Source organism: Aythya ferina (assembly GCF_964211825.1).
Source record: "Aythya ferina genome assembly, chromosome: 2".
Lineage (NCBI taxonomy): Eukaryota > Metazoa > Chordata > Aves > Anseriformes > Anatidae > Aythya > Aythya ferina.
This window is the reverse complement of record NC_140297.1, coordinates 154058940-154077848: the sequence shown is the minus strand read 5'-3', so window position 1 is coordinate 154077848 and position 18909 is coordinate 154058940. Positions and strand designations below refer to the sequence as shown.

The 18909-nt window shown below is 35.8% G+C and overlaps 1 protein-coding gene across 5 annotated transcripts in view; it reads left to right on the top strand.

The window, feature by feature from the left end:
* Positions 1 to 18909, top strand: part of ZFAT (zinc finger and AT-hook domain containing) — an 87414-nt gene that overhangs the window by 58170 nt on the left and 10335 nt on the right. For 4 of the 5 annotated variants that reach the window (XM_084508454.1, XM_084508457.1, XM_084508456.1 and 1 more), the window contains 5 exons: positions 2115 to 2203; positions 6734 to 6872; positions 11880 to 11998; positions 13716 to 13842; positions 15258 to 15388. In XM_084508454.1, coding sequence (XP_084364580.1) covers positions 2115 to 2203; positions 6734 to 6872; positions 11880 to 11998; positions 13716 to 13842; positions 15258 to 15388 — 605 coding nt within the window. Of the gene's footprint in view, positions 1 to 2114; positions 2204 to 6733; positions 6873 to 11879; positions 11999 to 13715; positions 13843 to 14094; positions 15176 to 15257; positions 15389 to 18909 lie in introns of those variants that run through there. The other variant, XM_084508458.1, reaches the window with a different exon arrangement.

Here is an 18909-nt window from a genome sequence, read left to right as displayed (position 1 = left end):
CTCTGCAAGGCAATACTTCCTCAGTCTTCCTTTTGCTTCTTTTGCTTTTTGGCTAGCTTTAACACGCACTTGTTCTGCTTTGATCAAATAGAGTTTGCCATCCATGGACATTTAAGAAAAGAATGCAGTCTGTTTGTATTTTGTACAGCTTCCAATTTGGCTGGACATAGCAGGACTGATACAATCTTAAAACACAGAGAAAGAGAGTATGAAAGCAAGAGAGTATGAAAGCAGTAAAAGGAGACATTTTATTTTAAAACAAAAAGGAAAGATTTGGGTGGGAATGTAAGGGGAACCTACAGCATGGTTTTAAGTTTGCGAGTTTCACTCTTTGCAGAGTCACAAGCAGCAACAGATGGTTCTTGAAAATGTCAGAATTCTTTCCTGTTAGAGTAATGATTTCAAAGCCAAAAGTCATCTCTTATGATCACACAGTCTGATATCTTGCAGAATACAGGCCATAATTTAATCTAATAATTTTGCATCTCATTTCAGCTGGATTGTAATACATTTTATTAGGAATAGCTTAGCAGACTTGATTGAAAGACTTCATGTGACAGGACATCCATCTGATTTTGAGGAAATTGTCTTTGATGTTAATCATGCACCCTATTAAAAATGTTGACTTTATTTTAGAATCAGTCTTCTGACCATCAGCTTTCAGGAGTTGAAATTCCAATTCTTGTTCTTCCTTTTTGTTGCTGCTGTTTTAGGTTGGAGGGCACTACCTGCAGTACTGAGGCCTGACTTAGCAGGTCTTAAACAAATTTAAAATATACTGTGAATGCAACATGTAATAGTAGTCTTCTCTTCTTCTCTATAGAATGTAAAGAAGCACCTTTCTTTGGGTAACCCTTCTGAACTGAGTTAATATTTTTTTCAAGAAGCAACCTTCAAACTACATTGACTATTTGTGTTGTGTTGTGTGGAAGACCTGCTTACAGCTCAGACTTCCCATCTGCAAAGTACTTGAGAAACAGCATCTCAAATCTTTCTGTGACTTTGTAGCTTTGTATCTTTGGGAGCAGCATGTGCAAATGTGAACCACTTGTCTTTAGACTTCCTGTCCACTGCTTTTTAATTGATTTATTCAGTAGAGAAGAACTTCGATCATTATTTTAAATCCATACATTTTAAGGAAATATGCACCCTTGTAAAATAAAGAAATATGAATCAGCACTTCAAGGACAGGTGACAGAATCTGACTGTTCTCCCTTCTGTTTGGTAGCTGCAAGACACCACATAGGAGATATGAGCTAATCCCAGTATGTGCTCTCTCTTGCCTTGTAGGACTGTATGTGAGACTGAGGGTTACTGCAGAGATTTAGATGAGAAAGGACAAAAAGTCATAATGAACAAGGCAAGCAGGCATCATTCAATCTGCTGCTGATGGAGCAACTTGTGCCCATTGTTTTTAAAACTGTGTAAGCAAAAGTGAAAGGTGGGAACACAAGGCTTCTGTATTATTTGCTGTGTTAATCCTATTTCATTCTATGACACGTTTTATTTCTCCTTAAGCCTCTGTAGAAATCGCTTCTAAAGTCATTTGAATCATTATTGGAAGAGTAGAGCTAAATATAAAAGGAAATCTTGTGGTAAAAATATTACATCATGTCATACCCTACCAGAAATACACCAAGAAAACATGCAGAGAAAACAGAGAAAATTTAAGTGTATTTGAATTGTAACAACTCAGTGTCGGAGACAGAAGTAGGGTAAACACATGACCACACATTGGTGTTTTAAAGATTTACAAATCTGCTTTAAGAGTAGCAAAATAAAGGTGCCTGCAGTTGTAAATCCTCCATTTCCTTCTTCCATTTAGGCTCTACTGTAGTGATTCTTCCTTTTTTTTCGCCCAAGAGACTGTTACAGGAGCATCTGGACTAATTAATGCCTATAATTTAAAGATGACACTTAAGCCTTTTTTCTTCCTTACTGCTCTTAGCCCAAAATATAACCAAAATTTTGGAGAACAGCTGCCAGACTTATAGTGTTCATTGTTACCATTTTGGAAATCTTTTGGAAATCATCTTTATGAGGAAATATTACCAGGAGTTTTTGGAAATTAAATAGAAATAAATTGATTCTGTTTTTTTCTACTCCCATTTCAGGAAAGCAGTTTAAATGTACAGTGTGTGACTATACAGCTGCCCAAAAGCCACAGCTCCTACGTCATATGGAACAACATGTCTCTTTCAAGGTAACCAAACATATTAATCATGGTTATTGATAACATTTGGAACTATATGGAAATTCAGGCAACAGTTTTAAATATAACACATTTTCCTTCCTTCTCACTGTTACTAATGTAATTACCATGTAATTTATTAATCAAATACATATGCATTTAATATTTTAGGAATTTTGCCTTTTTGTTCAGGCTTCTGAGATAGATTTGTTTTGTTCATAGACAATTTATATTTAGAATCTTACCAAACTTATGTAAGTTTTGCAATATAAAACAAGCATCACTATTTTTTTTTCTGACTGTCATTCCTTGAGATATCTAACCTCATATGTACCTAAAAAAATGTCCTAGGGAAGTAGGAAAGTAAATCCCATCCATCACTGTTCATTGCACACCTTAATCTCTGAAAATTTGCCAATCTCATGTGCTGTAGATGAGTTCATATACTTGAAGAAAATTGAACAGAATTAATTTTAAAACACCTCATTTATCTGAAATGTGTCTTGGAAAGAGTTTTGAAGATTGTTAATGTTTCTGTGAAGTGTTTAGATGAGAGATATGTTTTTTATTAATAAACTGTAGTATGGTTTTACTCCCAAATTTCATATTGGTTCTCAGCATGATGGGTCTTGATGTAATGAATTGTGAAATGTTATATTCAGAAAATAGAAATGATACTAGTTTCTTTTCCAGAAAAATTCAGTATTTTGTAGATAGGAAAATGTTCATTTAATCTTGGCAATGAACATATTTCTTATAGAAAATGTCATTATTTTGATAGGCAACATTTTTCATTATCTGACAAATTAGTTTGCTTCTGTAGAGAGTACCCTTCAACCGTTCCTCCATAAGGCAGAAAGGAAGGCAGTCTTTTGAATCATGGCTTGAATTTTGGAAGACAAGACAAATAAGAAAATGAAGCAAGTCATTCAGAGAGATAACAAACTTTGAACAAATAATTTTTCGTTCTTAAGTACGTGGTTTTACTGTATAATTATATCCTTTATTTAAAATATTTTCTCATAGATGGACATACACATTAGCCTTTTTTAATGGCTGATGAGAAGAAAGTACTCGTAATGCAGCTCTTGAAACGCTGATGATTCTGACCTCAGGATAGGTTTTAGAGCTGTTGACCCAGCACCTCTTTGCAGCATTAAAATGCGGCTATTCAATACATTATTAAGAGAACTGCAAAATGCTGAAAAGGAATTCAAAAACTGCGTCTCTCAGTAACATTTTGCCTCCTTCTGGGATAGTTGCTTGCATGCATATCAAACTCAAAAAGGTATATCAGTAGTCACGTGACCTAATAATAATTTAATCCAGCCTATTTCCAAGCTCTGTGTCACTAGAGTCACAAGGCCCTGCTGATTCACAGGTTCTCTATATCCAGATTCTCTATATTCTGTAGAGAATCTGGATATCAGGACACTTTCAAAAGTGAATTCCAGAGCTGCAGAGACAAAAGTTAGTTTGTTAATTGTCTGAGCATTGTTTCTTCTAATTGGACAGCCACTTACTGCTGATAGCTGGAGTTCAGAATGCCAAGTAGCACATGAACTCACGTTTCTGGTTACTTCGAGATGTACTGGAAGAAAAAGAATGTGTATTAGAAAAGCAATTATCAGCATTTGATTGGTTCAATTTAAATTTAGGTATCTGAGGAATTGAAATGGATTGGGTTTGGGATTTTCTTTATATGTACGTTTAAAGATGAGATCTTGGTGACTATTGTTCTGCTGCTTTTCTAGTCTACAGATCGTCATGTTGTATAGAACTTTTTGGTTTCATTTCAGTTAAACCAAAGCAGGTCACGAGAGATTTTCCTTTACACGGGAAAGGAAATGCTCAAACATTATTCTGGTGAACAACCAGTCAGTACTTACATAGAATCTGAAGAAAAAATGACATCTTGATGTAGATAGAAAAATGTTCAGATGCAGGATGACATAGAAAGTAGTAGAGTAGATGTGGATAACCAGAGAGAAAACGAATTAAAGGTTAAGGATGTATTTGGGTTATGGTACATGAAAATGAAAGGCAACGGAGACTAAGTGAGTTAAAAGATATTCAGAAGCAGCTAAATACTACAAAGGAGGAATAGATCAAAATAAAAAATGCTGCATTAATATAAAACAATTTAAAGATTTTGTAATATTACCTTTTCTTTTTTGTTGCTCATACGTACCATTTACTAATGCTTGCCACATTATTAAAAGTGCTGCTGTTACACGACTTCAGTGTATTTTTTTGGTCAGTTAAAAAAAAAAAAGCAATTTGTTTGGTGTGTCTCTCAGCATTTAGTGTACCTTTAGTCGAGTGTTTTTTTAAAACCTCTTTTGAAAAGAGCATTTCTAATCAACATACGCTTCATCATTTAGTGTATTCTCACAAATATTAAAATTGCAGACAGTGTTTCAGAGAACATCCATTCAGATGTATCATTCATTAATTTCTCTAAATTGCTTCTTTTTTTTTTTTTTTTTTTTTTTTTTTTTTTTACTGTTCTCAAATTCTGGCACTCATTCTTTTAGACAGATTTATTGCAATATCAATATTGGGCAGCTTTGTAAGATACATTCAGATAATTTTTATTGTCAAGAATATTGTCATTTGACATTTTAGCAATTTTTCCTATCAAGCTCCATCAGTTTGCACTGTAGATAGCCATAGTGCCGTGAAGTTGCTGCTGTTGCTCCAGTATCATACAGCTCAAAGGAATCAACAGGACATTCAGAAAACAGCCCTTTTCCATTAGGGCTTGGAGACACTTATGAAAGTTGCAGAAAGTGGTGAAACTGGAATAGTCATGGGCAACAATAGAAGTCTGGGAAAGATTTCTCTGCCACAGATGAGATTTCCCCATGTTTATTTGTTTCTTGTCATATTTCTTACTCTGCACTTACGTGAACTGTGTGAAGTAATCGTAATTAGTTGCCTTCCAGATAGGATAAAAGACTGCATGTTGTTCAGACCTTTCATTACCATTAGACATGTTTGAAATAACTGAATTGAATTTAAAAGGCTGATTATTCTGAATACTTCTAAAGAACTAATTAGAATCATTAGCCAACACAAATAGATATATATCCATGGTACAACTTGCCCCAAAGCAAGTTTTTCTGTGCTTATTTCATCATCTTCAAGACCAGTGAGACCACATCCACTGCTAGAATTAATACAATTCAGTATATTCATCATGTTTATTGTGTACATTATGTGTACTAAAGGGTTCTGTTTGCACAAAGATATAGGGATTGTGCCTTCAACTCTACAAAACCAGATTAAAGAAAAAAATGCTGCCCATCCCTACTGTGCCAGGAATTTGCAGGCCTACTGTCCATTAGCAGATAACACGCGGTACATGCAAGTGAGTTACAGCTGGTACAAGAGCAAACCAGTGCGTCTGGATGATTCTGAAAAGATGAATAGCTGAGTGTTACAGTACACTCTAAATTTTAAGGTTAAGGGAATCTGAACACCAGTTTTCTTCTGTATTCCTTCTGCTTGGAGCCTGAAGGAAGTTCACGAGCAATAACCTCAGCAGAACATTCTGGCCAGTAGGCCCACACAGCAGACACTTCCCAGCTTTAAATTCAGCTTCATAATAAGCATTCCTGTACCAGCTGTTTCCTGATGACTACATTTGGGTGGGTCTGGTTGCTGTGCATGAAGCATTTTGCATCCCATTGTGAGGACCATTACTTTCCCTGAAGGACTTCAGTCAATGTCCTTGTTCTGTTTCAGGCCTGAAATGGTTCTGCCCAGCCTCCTGTAACAGTTACCTATTTCACTCAGTAGCTCCTCAAAGGCTAGCTTTAGGCACAAGAGCTTGTTTTCCTAAATGTTTTCTTTAGCAATGTCTGTTGTTGTCAGTAGGAGGGAGACATGTTCTTAAAAATTAATTAATTTAGATCCCCAAACTTAATTCATACCACTAAGTCAGTACTGCTTGTCAGTGCTAGGTTAGAGGTTGGACCAGCATCTGATCTTAGAGGGCTTTTCCAACCTGAGTGATTCTGTGCTTCTCTGGTAGTATGAATATGAGTGCCAATGAAAGGGAAGTAGTTGCAAGCATGTTGAAGAGAGCAGGAAAGGAAAGGGAAGCGATCAACTTTGTCATCTGTGGGTGTCTGTTTGGGTGCACAGTCACATTGTACCTTCATTTATTTTAGTTCTCTCACTCCCTCTTTTCGAACAAGTTACTTTGCTCATGGCAGCTGAGTCATTTACTTGTAGTCAAAAGTCTCTGCATGGTCAGATCATCAATTATGAAAATATGCAGTTTATTGAATTATGAAAAGTAAGTACTAATCTTATAATCCTGACAATATGTGGTGCTCTGCATATAATGACAAGTACTAAATTCTAGGTAAGATTTATTTACAACTTCCATTTACGTTTAATTTTGGAAGGTCTCCTTGGAAAATGCCCAATCTGGAACTCAGCAGGGTTTCTTTGGATCTAAACATCGTGGCTTAGACCTTGTTCCCCAAGAAGTCAAGAAATGCTTTCTAATGTTTTCCTTTTTGCTCCTAGCCTTTCCGTTGTGCACACTGCCACTATTCCTGCAACATATCTGGGTCCTTGAAGAGGCATTACAACAGAAAGCATCCTAATGAGGAGTATGTAAACGTAGGTTCTGGGGAGCCTGCAGCAGAAGCCCTTCTCCAACAAGGTATATCTCCCCTATATAGGACTTGTTATTGTTTTTTGCTGAAGCAAACTTGATTTAAATACAAGCTTTTGCAGGATATGTGTTCCTCTTTATTGGGTGTTACGCTATAAATCATTATTACTTTCTAGTAATTCTGAAACTCATTCCTTGCAGTGTCTGAGTGCAGGTAAAGAAAGCGTGCTGGTTGTCCGCTTCCCTTAAGTAGTTTTGCTGCTTTTCACTGGGCAGATGAACCAAAGCAAATGATTGACTCTGCAGTCAGATACTTTTTTGAGTGTAAAATATACTTAGCAGTTCATGAAGCACAAAACTTCTTCAGTTCTCATGCCTGGTGGTGAAGATGGAAAGCCAAATAAAATATAAAATTGTGTTGAAAATATTTTAGTGCTTGGTAGAGTTGATTTTATTACTTTGCTTCTTTGGAAGATGTTTTTCTTTTTTCTTTTCAATAAAAAAAAAAAAGAATTTTTCAGTAATTCTGAAATCAGAATTAACTTATAGTACATCTTTGTCTGTTAATTTCTGAGCAGAAATGTGTTGTAGAATTTCGCAATTATTTTCACAGATGGAGAAGGTCTTTGGAGAACCTGCAGTTGTTTCAAAGATGTAGTATCTACTTGGTCAGTATGCAAAGTCACTGTTCTGTAGTAGGGTTGGCAAAAGCAGAATTCTGCAGTTTCCAGAACTTTGTTTAACTTACCAAATTTCTGAGCAGTGAAAGGAATTATTTGTCCATAGATTGAATTCTATAAATATGACCCTTAATTTTGTATTAACAATGTTTTTGAACAAATAAAATTAATCATATATTAAGTTTTCTTTTCCCTTTTGGGAGCCAGATAACTGCACTTCTGAAAATACAGTTTTTTCATTTCAGTGGGAAATAATTAAAGTTGAGAATGAAGGAGTTTTCTGATAATGAAGACATTGGAATGAGATTAAAGGGAACAGCCTTTAATTTTTTTCTGTGGTAGACATTGACATCTTTGACTTTGCATCCTTCTTTCTCTTCCTTTCCCTACAGAGTATTCATATTTCTTGTACTACCACTAGTTCAGTGCTTGCTTTCCAGATACTGACCTGCTGTGTAGGGTATAAGGACAGTAAAGGGGCTTCAAGCCCATGTAGTAGCTACCAGGCCTGTACTTCTTACCTTAGCTCTGTCATGAAGAAAGCCATGCTAGTGGCTGCACGTTTCCTCCATCCAACCACCCTTGCCAGCTCCATTTCCTAATATGTGACCCATTGTGTGAAGTCTTACCTGTGGACTAAAAATAAAAATGGGAGACCTGCAGATTTGTTATCAGAATGTAAAAAGATGACTCTTTTTTTCTAAAATGTTGTGGTATCACACTGGGGAAAAGAATGTTCCTTTTGGGAGACTGAGTTAATTGGGATTTGCATTTGGAGTTGATATACATGAATGCAACTGAAGTTAATAAAATTTTTCCTGATTTTGGGATAATATCTTCTGAATCTGGGTCACAGCACAAACAGATCATTGTGGATGTATTATGCAGAATGACAAGGTACGTGTTTCTGAGCTGCTTGGTTCAGCAGTTGCAACCTGCCACCTAACTAGCCTCTATCAAGTTTCAATTTACCATATTCATAGACCTGAAAGCAATTTTAGAAAATTATTCATGTATTCATATAAGGGAAAAAGACCATTCAGACCCAGTATTAAACAAGTCCTTTGAAATTAAAGGACTGTAGACAAACAAGAAAAGGCAGGAGAACCTGCGAATGGATGGGTTTGGAAACAAATTGAGAAGGGAAACTAACAAAGATTAGCACCTAATGAAAACTGTCTATCCCTATTCATCTTCTTGTGTTCTGCCTCTTCTGAATTACTGAGCCCAGAGTGAATTATCTCAGATGTGCTCATCTTTTATTTTCCACTCTCATCACCTGGTATATGACTGACTGCATTGCAGACATTCCAAATACCTCTATTGGAAACACCTGCAGGAGTGTAAACTGCTCGCTTCTGCTCTAGATTCCTGGAGTGCTCAAAGAATAGAAGAAGGGACAGGCAGCAGTATTGCTCTTCTGGGTTATGTTAGAGATTAGGATCAGTCAGGATGAGAAAAATTCCTTGGTGGGGTGGTGTTTTGTTTTGTTTAAGTGAAATGACATTTCACTTAAATGAAAATGTGAAATTTCATTTCACATGAAATGAAAATAACATGAAAATGACATTTATTTTGGTATTTTAAAATAACAAAGAAAAATATATACTGTAAGAATTTGATGCAGTGTGCATAGGGGATAACTGTTATGCAGGTATTCCCTTGCTAATTTTTTTGCAAGGTTCTGCCTACTTGCTCATTTGATAGCTTCTGTTTTTAGTTTAATTTGCTCTCTAGTACCGGGCCAGTCACATACATTTTTTTCTACAAATTGTTTATTTTCTTGTTACTTATTTTCACTGTCATCGCTTGCTTTACATTCTCTGGAAGAAGTTTTTCTGCTTTTGTTCATGTAGCAACTTGTGCAGCATGTACACATGATCCATTTGTGGCCTCTGTGTTCTATTATGCCACTGCCACCACTCTAGCAGACAGTAGCAGCTGTCTTAAGAAAATGGTAGGCATAAGCTGTATAATATTTGTCTGCAACACAGTAATGCACACATCAGATTTGGTATGAAATGTAGATAAGGTGTGTCATTTATCGGCTCTCTATACATTGCCAATTAATTTTAAAGAATTGTGTGAAAATTAATTTTCCTGAGCTTTGATACCAATGTGCTGATACAGAGTTACATATTATCAGTTTGATTCTATGCTTCCAGAGTTCTTCTTTAATTGAAGTCACAGTAACAAAAGTGGCAGCTTTAATTAATCTGGTGTATTGTTATAACAGTTGCAGTATCAAATAATGTGGGCAAGTCCTCTCTTTTACAATGGTGTTTTTTCTAATAATACAGATTAACGTGGAAAGAGTATTTCACTTCATTTTCTCTAACTGATAGTATCTTTGTCCTAATCTGAACCAAGGTATTTTGCTTTTGTGATCTGCAGAATTTTACGCCCACTAACAGAGAAACTTTTTTAGTATTGTTCAGGGACTGAGTATTGAACATCTGCTGTAATAGTGAAGTCTGGTAAAGACTTGCACTAGATGGAGAGCAAAGACGGGAAATCCTAGAGGAATAATAAGTGTCAGTGGAAACACCCTTGTAATGGAGGGTAGTGATCTTCTGTTTTACCAAAATAGAAAGTTTCTTTTCACCTGGTAGAATGCCAAATGGTAAATTTCCATTACTGTAAAACCAAATGATTTTTCTAATCGCCTTATTCATAAAAGACTATGTGCAGTGAGAACACGGTTTATAACCAGCTTATGCGAGTATGTTTGAAGCATTTGAACATGATGGGTAAGAGCCATCACTTGCCATCTGGTGAAGAAACCAAGATCTGACATTTGACCAAATGACTTCCATAAGAAAAAGAAGTAGAGGCTTTTAAATCTAGTGTATAAATCTGAACACTTACGGTTTCATCATGCTTGGTTTTTGTTTTTCTTTTGTCCTTTAATCTGTACTGATGCACACTTACTAACCATTGTGCTAAATTCATACTATTTATCACTTTGTAGGTAAGCAGAAAGTCTAGGTTTACAGTTCTGTATGTTAATGTAAACAGCAGAAACCCTAAAAAGCAAAGATAGTTGGGTGCAGATGGCATGTTGTTAACTCTTCCTGGTTTGCTTTAACAATGTGCCAGAAAACTTAATTTTGCTTGAAACTTGAGAAAGCTAGAACAATGGTCTTCAAGGAGATACTTTTTTTTTTTTCAAAATCATGAAAATATTTCTCTGCTGTGCATGTTAAATATTAAGATTTCACTGTTGTTTATAAGCACTTGCAAAAAAAAAAAAAAAAAAAAACACCAGCACTTACTGAAAGAGTAAAATGATGCTATGGTTTGGGGTTGGATCCTTGGATCCTGAAGGCCATCAGACCAGGGCTTTTTAAGACACCAGGAAATCAATATTTAAACCTAAAGCTTCAAGATCCCAGTCCTCTAGATTTTTTGAATATGCATACAATTTACATTTGAAGCTGCAGTGATGTGTAATGGAGCAAATATTAAAAACAGTTTCTAAGGAACTCTATGATTTGAAATAAAAGAGTATTCAAAGTACCAAAGTATTTGTTTATATTTATTTAACACGTGTGATAGGTGTTGTTTGTGTTGGGCCTGAAGCAGAATATGAATCATAGGCACCCTTGGTCTTTAAAGACATTTTCCTTGGAAACTTGGAGTCATCTCTGTGAGTGCTGCTTAGTCTGAGTTTCAAGCAGAATCACGAGCGTGTGAATGATTCTGCACAGGCTGAAACATCCCCTAGTTTTACAGTGAGTTTGCTTGTGGCCAAACCAAAGAATGGGCTGAGGTCAATCAAACTTAAGTACTTTGTCATTCATTGGAAAAACTTTTCCCTTGAAAAAATGGCTTTTGTTAGCAAAGCAACAGCTAGCAAGCACAAGTTCTTGCCCAGGAGATAAGTTATTATTTACTTTGCAATTTAAGTTCTTTCTGTTGCAGTCTGGCATCTAGTTCGATAGACTTGAAAACCAATACCTTCTATGTGGACCTAATTACAGAAATGAGACAGTATCTCAGACTGATGCAGGTAGCTGCATGTTCCTGCTCCTTTCTGTTTGGTCTGTAGTAGAGGTTTCCTAGGGAGAGAGTTGTAGAGGGAGGGAAAGATGGGGGAAGAGCATTCCTTCAACTTTGCATCCATCACAGGGAAGCATGCAGGCAGGGAAGCAGGATTGCCAAAACTTTCCAGATAGTTGAGTTGCTCCAGACTCCCTCTATTACCAAAATTCCATCATCCAAACTTGTCTTTTAAGCTCTGTAAGAGTACACCTACTTTGTTTTTTTTTTTTGATTTTTTTTTTTCCTTTACAAATGGGTCTTTACTGCCTTGAAAAATTGAAAAATACTTGATATAAAAATAATCAAAGGATTTATTTTTGTTTCCTTGTAGGTGGCATTAAGTGTCCTGTTTGCAGTTTTGTATATGGTACAAAATGGGAGTTCAACAGACATCTTAAGAACAAGCATGGCATGAAGCTGGTGGAGCACGACGGGGAGACAAAGTGGGAGGTAAAGCACAGTTGCCATGGCTTTGGCCTTAAGATTTTAAAAAGTGATGTAGAGAAAGTTAAGAAATATTCAAAAACGTGTTCTTGACTCTATATAACATCAGGAGGTCATGTGGTATCTCATCTCCATTTTGAATGCATACACTGTGGTCACTTAATCTTGACTGATTTCATAACTGGTAAGAGTAACAGTGTTGGAGGGCTATAGTCCTCTGCTGCACAAAGAGCAAAAGTTTTAGCAAAAAATTACAAAACTGAAAAAACTCAGTGTCTTTACTATATACCAAATATTCATTGATGTTAGTTCAAAGATGCGCGAAGCTGTGAGGTTATACTGAATTAATGAAAGAAACTTATGACTTGGTCCAGACAATGTTGGAATATGGAATGTTAGACCTGAATATGTAAGTTAATCAGCTAAAAGATGGTATTATATGAAATATTTAATTATATTAAATGGTATTATAGAGAGTAAGCCTTCCACCATTTATTCTCTGTTTCTAGTTTCAGTCCAAAGCATGTTGGAGTCACAATATCAATGATTAAGATCAGAGCTTAAAAAATTTAAATTAGACCTTAGAAGTTAGGTCAGGAAAACAAAGCAAAACAATAAAACAATCAAACCACCACCTGGATTTTCTCAGTTTGGGTGGGGTAGTGCAGCTACCTTAATCAGCCATAACATTTTAAGCTGTAACATGGGTAGCAATTCGTTTTAAAATGAAAACTTACTCTAATAAAGCAAGGTTGACCGTAGATGAAGAAGCTGTGACAAAACCACAGAATTATCTAGATCTTATATTAAAAATCCCAGTTAGCATGCTGAGTATGCTTGATTAGGCTATTGTTGGTGTCCAGCGACAGGGAAATCCAGGAGTTGCAGTTGTCTGATCTCCACAGTTTAAGACCCATTCTGGATTTCAGGCTGTCTAACCCTAAGCATAAGCATAATTCCTGATTGGGAAGGGCCATCCTGCAAGTTTGTGTTCAACAGCTCTTCAGTATCCGTGAACAGAGGGTAAAATCCTCAAAACTATCACAGTAGGTTCTGTATGGACATTTATTCAAAGACGAAAGGGCAAGTATTTTAAAATGTATCCATTTGCATTTCACAAACTGTTCTACATCCACACTCCCAGTTGATGCCCAAACATGAAAAAGTAAGAGGGCCCCAAGGATTCGAGCCTGTCTCTGCTATTGGAACTGCTATAAATAAAAAAGTCCCATCGGGGGAGAAGTACATGTTAACAGCTTGTCTTGAAAAAAACATGGTTATGGAAAAGATATTTTTTTTTCTAAAATAAAATACCATTTTCAAACGTAAGAAGCATTTTACCAGATCTGCAAAGACAAGTCAAAGACAAGAATTACAGCCTAATTTTGCACAAAATGTCTTTACTAGACCAAGATACAGCAGAAGTCTCTTAAGTATAAAATAACTATGCAACAGAAATGAAGTCAAGATCATTTAGTGTGTTAAAAACAACTCTTGGGGGGAAAATCTTGAAGAATAAAACTTTAAGATGATATCCCAACTTCTGGATAATATTTCTCATGAATTGTGTTTACCCCTGATTTCTGTAACTCTTGTTAAAATAATTATTGTCCAAAATTCATTCCTTTAAACTCATAACTTCAGTTCTTCTCTAATTTGCTAACAAAATTGCAATTCTATGATTCTCTGATTATCCATGCATTGACTTGGTTTTGTTTTCAAGTTAACTGCTGAAGTTTCTGAAGAAGCATCCACTCAGTATCTCCATATCACAGAGGCTGGAGAAGACGTTCAAGGCACTCAAGCTGCTGTAGCTGCATTGCAGAACCTTAGATATACTTCTGAAAATGGTAAATTACCTTTTTGGGGGTTGGAATACCAAATATATATTTTTTTCATAAATATCCTTTTCAATATACTGGACAATATGTGATATTCTGTGAAACTATTAAAACAGATGAAATTTGTCATCCAGAACTTATTTCTGGGGGTTTTATATTTTTTCTTCAAGGGTAAGTAATGAGAAGTGACCATTGCTTATGAATTTCTATGTCCTTAAGTCATTAATACTTATCACACTCTACTTTGCACTTTATTATTAGATGTGTGGAATTTCCTGCCTGTATTATTGAATATATTGTGAAATCAGCTGTCTTGGCGAAGTAGATGGTGTGTATCTAATGGCAATTCCCTTGCTATCATTTTTCTTCCTGCTTAAGTCAGCCAGCCTGCAGAAGTAACACAGTGGAATAGCTCATATACCGTGTTCCTAGGACAGTCCTAACAAACTTAATTGTAATGATGCAGAAAACAGAGTAAGCTGTTTCAGTATCACATTGAATAAGAACAAGAGAGGATTTAGATCATGATTACTAAGTCAGGAATAAGAAAAACTAGACGAAAAGAAAAAAAAGTTCACGTTTCTGAGAGTGTTAAAACATCAGAGACTAGAATCAGTGTTCATATATTTTGAATGTATGAATAAATGCAGTGGCTATCAGAAGATTGCATTTTATAATTGTGAACTGTATCGTTCATACTACAGATAAGTTTCTCAAGCTCCCATTTTTATCAGAATTTCCAAGCACATTGCAGTTCAGTTATGCTACTGACAACTTGTATTATTTTACTTTAATCAGTGAGAATTCCAAATGAGTAAAAATATCTGGAGAAACTTTTGTTAAGTTATTAATATTTAAATTAATGTAAGCAAGATCCTGGAATGTGCCGTACATAACAGTTTTGACTTCAAACATGAGGCTGTAATTTTAAAAGTAGAACAATTTACTTTAATTCATTCAATTTAGGACAGTCTTCTGGCATATTCCCTCGAGGCATAAAAAACAGTAGTAGATTGTCTGAAGGCAGTTATATAGGAAAAAAATAAAGCAAGCAAACATTCTTCAGTTCTCAATTTCAGTTAGGAAGTCTCTCAGCTTCCAAACTCACAGTTCCTGCTATGAGTTGTACCCGTTGTTTGTTTAATCAATGTATTCCTTTAGATCTTTTTCAAATAGGCATAAAAATGAGCAGTGTGGTTTCACTTGCTGATTCATGCATTCCTCTGGCAAATTTGTTTTGTGAATACTTTCCTCCCATAGATCTATTATTAAAGTGTCAGGTTATTGAGCCGTTTGAAATTTATAGACAGAACTGTGAATCAAGGTTAAAGCATGAGGGAAAAGAGTGTATCTGGCACATAGATTCACATCCCCTCAGAGCTGTTTTACGGTAATGATCTTATGCTTGCTGTCTTTCTGATAAGGTGAAAGACTTGATCCAACGGCTGTAAACATCCTGCAGCAAATCATTGAGTTGGGTTCAGAAACCCACGATGCCACTGCAGTTGCTTCTGTAGTTACCATGGCACCTGGAACTGTGACGGTGGTGAAGCAGGTAAGAGCTCTTCTCTTCTCCAAAACAACGGTGTTTATTTTTGTATATTTGTTGTGAAATGCGTATTGTTCTGCAAGGACTAAATTGTGAATGACTGTGAAAAATGTGTACAGAATTTCTTCTCAACTAATTTTGGCTCTGTGGTGTGTGTACTTATGTTTATATGCACATGCACATACATTTGTACATCTATACACCTGTGTGTTTATGTGTATAAATTACACAATCATCAGCATAAATACATAAAATGTGAATGGATAAATATATATAAGCATTTTCAGACTTTTTAAAATAGCATACCTGTATTGTGGGTCATCACTTAGTCCCACTGTCAAGAGTCAGGAGATCCTTGGGACAGTCTTTTTCCAGAAACAGAAGAGTGTGGAGGGTTACAGCTTGTGTACAACTATGCGACCGTATCCAGTGATGAGTCAGCATCACTTTGTCTTTGTAGTGCTGTCCTGTGGCTAGAGAGACTTTCAGGGTACTAAAGTCAAGTAATATGCGGCTAAAGTCAAGCTAACAAAAATTATACTCAGTTTGAGTTCCTCCTGTCTTTCTAATGAGGGGTGCAACACAAGCAGTTTGCAGGCATGAAACAGCTGTGAGAAGAGGATTTACAGATGCTCCTTAACAGCAGTTGCTTATGTGAGAAGTCAGTGTGATCACCCACACTGGGGAAAGATAAAGAAAAAATCAAGTGAACTGTAGTTGGTTGAGCAGATACATAATTGATTTTGTTGTTCCCAGGGAAATTGTGCGAGACCAGATGATATAGGTCAATATTCTAAAAAAAAAAAAAAAAAAAAAAAAAAAAAAAAAAAGACTTGTTAATTTCAGGCTTTTGCAAGGGTTCTGTTTATGGGAAACATGCTGGATTCAACTGATAAAGAATTAAGTGACAGAAATTATGGTGTAGGCAATATAGTTCCTTTTAAAATGAGACAAACCTTACAAGATACTGGTAGAAGTAACTTTAATATATGTGTGTATATTCCTGAAGCATAGTACTGCACAGGTTTTACTAAGGATATTTGCAATGTACAGTGTTACTAAAGCATTTTAGAAATTAAGAACGGAAAGATACACATAATTACCAAGTGAAGGTGAATCATTTTCAATTTGAGATGGCTGTTGAGTATGAACATCAAGCCCAGTATTTCTTCCTCACAGGTGTCTGCTAATTTTGATGCTGACATTTTATGTTTCTTCCCATTGTGTTCTCCAAGCTATGTTTGTTCTGCCAGTTTCATTATATTTCCCTAGTTTATTATCCCTTTCTACATTCTGTTTACATTCTTTAATTTCTCAGGGTCCCCACACTCAATGTGGTTGATGCATCAGGGAAGGAAAGTACATGAGAAGTCTTAAATTCCTGAAGAGTTTAAGTAGCTCTTGTTATTTAAATGAACCAAAAGTGTGATTGTGATGAATGCCAGAACTAACTTTTGAGTTCAGTATTTATTTATTTTTTTTTCAGTATTGTGGATATTAAATTCATGATAACTACCTAGAAGTGGAAAGTTCATAGTCTGTGAAGACAGTGTTTAGATGATTGTCACCCAGATCTGAGGGAGACAAGGCAGAATTTTAAGGAAAAGCATTTTCAAATGTTACTTTGCAATACTTAGCAGGTATTTTGTTTGGAAACTGTGTAAGAGTTTATGGGATTTTTCTTTCATTAAGATCCAAATTTGGAAAGTAAATTCAGTCATCAAAGAGGAGAGACGTTGCAGTCCTTTTTATGTGCAAATTTCAAAGCAACTTTAACTGTAGTCACTGCCAACGTGTATGCTGTACTTCTATATATGACCTGTTTCAAAGGTTGAATGCAGCATCAACCATTGGTGTTTGTTCTATCTGTCAGTATTACTGAAAACTGTTCTTAAAAATGTGTCTTTTGAGGCCCCTCTAATAACAGTCTAGGACAAAGTGGAACCTAGGTAAGTGGCAGCAGTGAAGAAGAAATTACTTTTGTGATACTGGAATGTTAAGCTTAAAAAAACAAACAACAACAACAACAACACAACATAATTTAAAACATTCAGCAATTTTTCATCTTTCAAGTATGGAATCAGATCAATTTCTGATTCATCTTAAAATCTATCTTCATCTCTGTTAGACCATCTGAATGTGTGGATAGCATTTTGCAAGTAAATATTCATATTACAAATTAATTGTCTGTCACTTTTAAATCCATATTTCTGACTTTGAATTTGCAAGCTGCTAAGCATTGATCACTGCTTTTTCCCTTGCTTTGTATACGTTAATGACTTTCATTGGTCTAACGTAAGCCCGGTATAAGCTCCACTCCTATGTCAAATCAAATATCAAATCCTCAGAGCACAGAATCTCTTTGCTGCATTTTCTTTTCCCGCTTTGAGTCCTGTTGCTATAAAATGCTGTTTTTCCCCAATTTGAAGTTGCAGAGAAGCAAAATCAGTCGGTGCAGAACTGAAGTATATCTCATGCTGAGCGATTGTGTGCTACCTCTGCTTACATCAGGTTTTACTAATGCCTTACTTAGATGCTCTGAGCATTGTTCCTCTGCCAACTTGCTTCTTGTGGCTACTGGAATGACTGTGGCCTTTGCGACTTGTCAGTTTGTGTGTGCAGAAGTGTGCAGATCTGTGATTTTTCCAGAGGGGTATCACGAGGCAGGAGGCCTACTGACACCTGACTGGCTTCCTAGTTGCCTTTAGTGGGCTTCATGGAAGTAGAGGAAGGGAGTTTTGTAGATTTTTTTTTTTAATTATTATCATTCCACATTTTTTATTATAATTTATTTTTTCTATTTCTACTGACGTTTTATCAAATGTTTGACCTGTTACACAGCTCTAGTTACTGTTCCCAGTTCTTCTCTTTCCACCAGAAGATGGCTTCAGAATTATAGCCACATCCTTTTTTAACTTCAGGGAAAATGTTCTTAAATGGCGTTAGCATGACTGTAATCCTCTCCTATTTAGAACTGACAGCTTTTCTTTCTTTAACACCAGGTTGTTTTCTATGGGTATCACTCACTTGTACCTACTACTTTGTCAGGTTTTAATTATGCTGAGTTCCTAATTGTTAACCTTGAGGTGATCGTAAGACATGTTCATATTTCACTTTCCCACTGGAAAATTTATTCCACACTCTATTCTGTGACCTTCAGCTTCACTTGTGGATTGTGAGACAAAAAAAAATCATTCCGGGTGTCAGCAATATATCAGCATCATCTGTCACTAAATTTCCACTCTTGTTCTTCAGTGGCCTCCCCGAGTCCTTACTTAGCAGCTTGGCTCCATTTTTTTTCTTAACAACATTTATTGTTCTGGTTTTTATGCTGTTATGTGTTTTTTTTCTTTCCTTTAAGGACATACATAACCCATCATTTCTCACCTTCATCTCTCATTTTTAGCTGCCTTTATAAGTTATCTTCATATTTCTGTATTTGCACCAAGAAATTTCTTCTAAATCCTAAATTACTATATATTTTCAAAGTATTTTTTGCTCTGTATGTCACACTACATCATTACTGT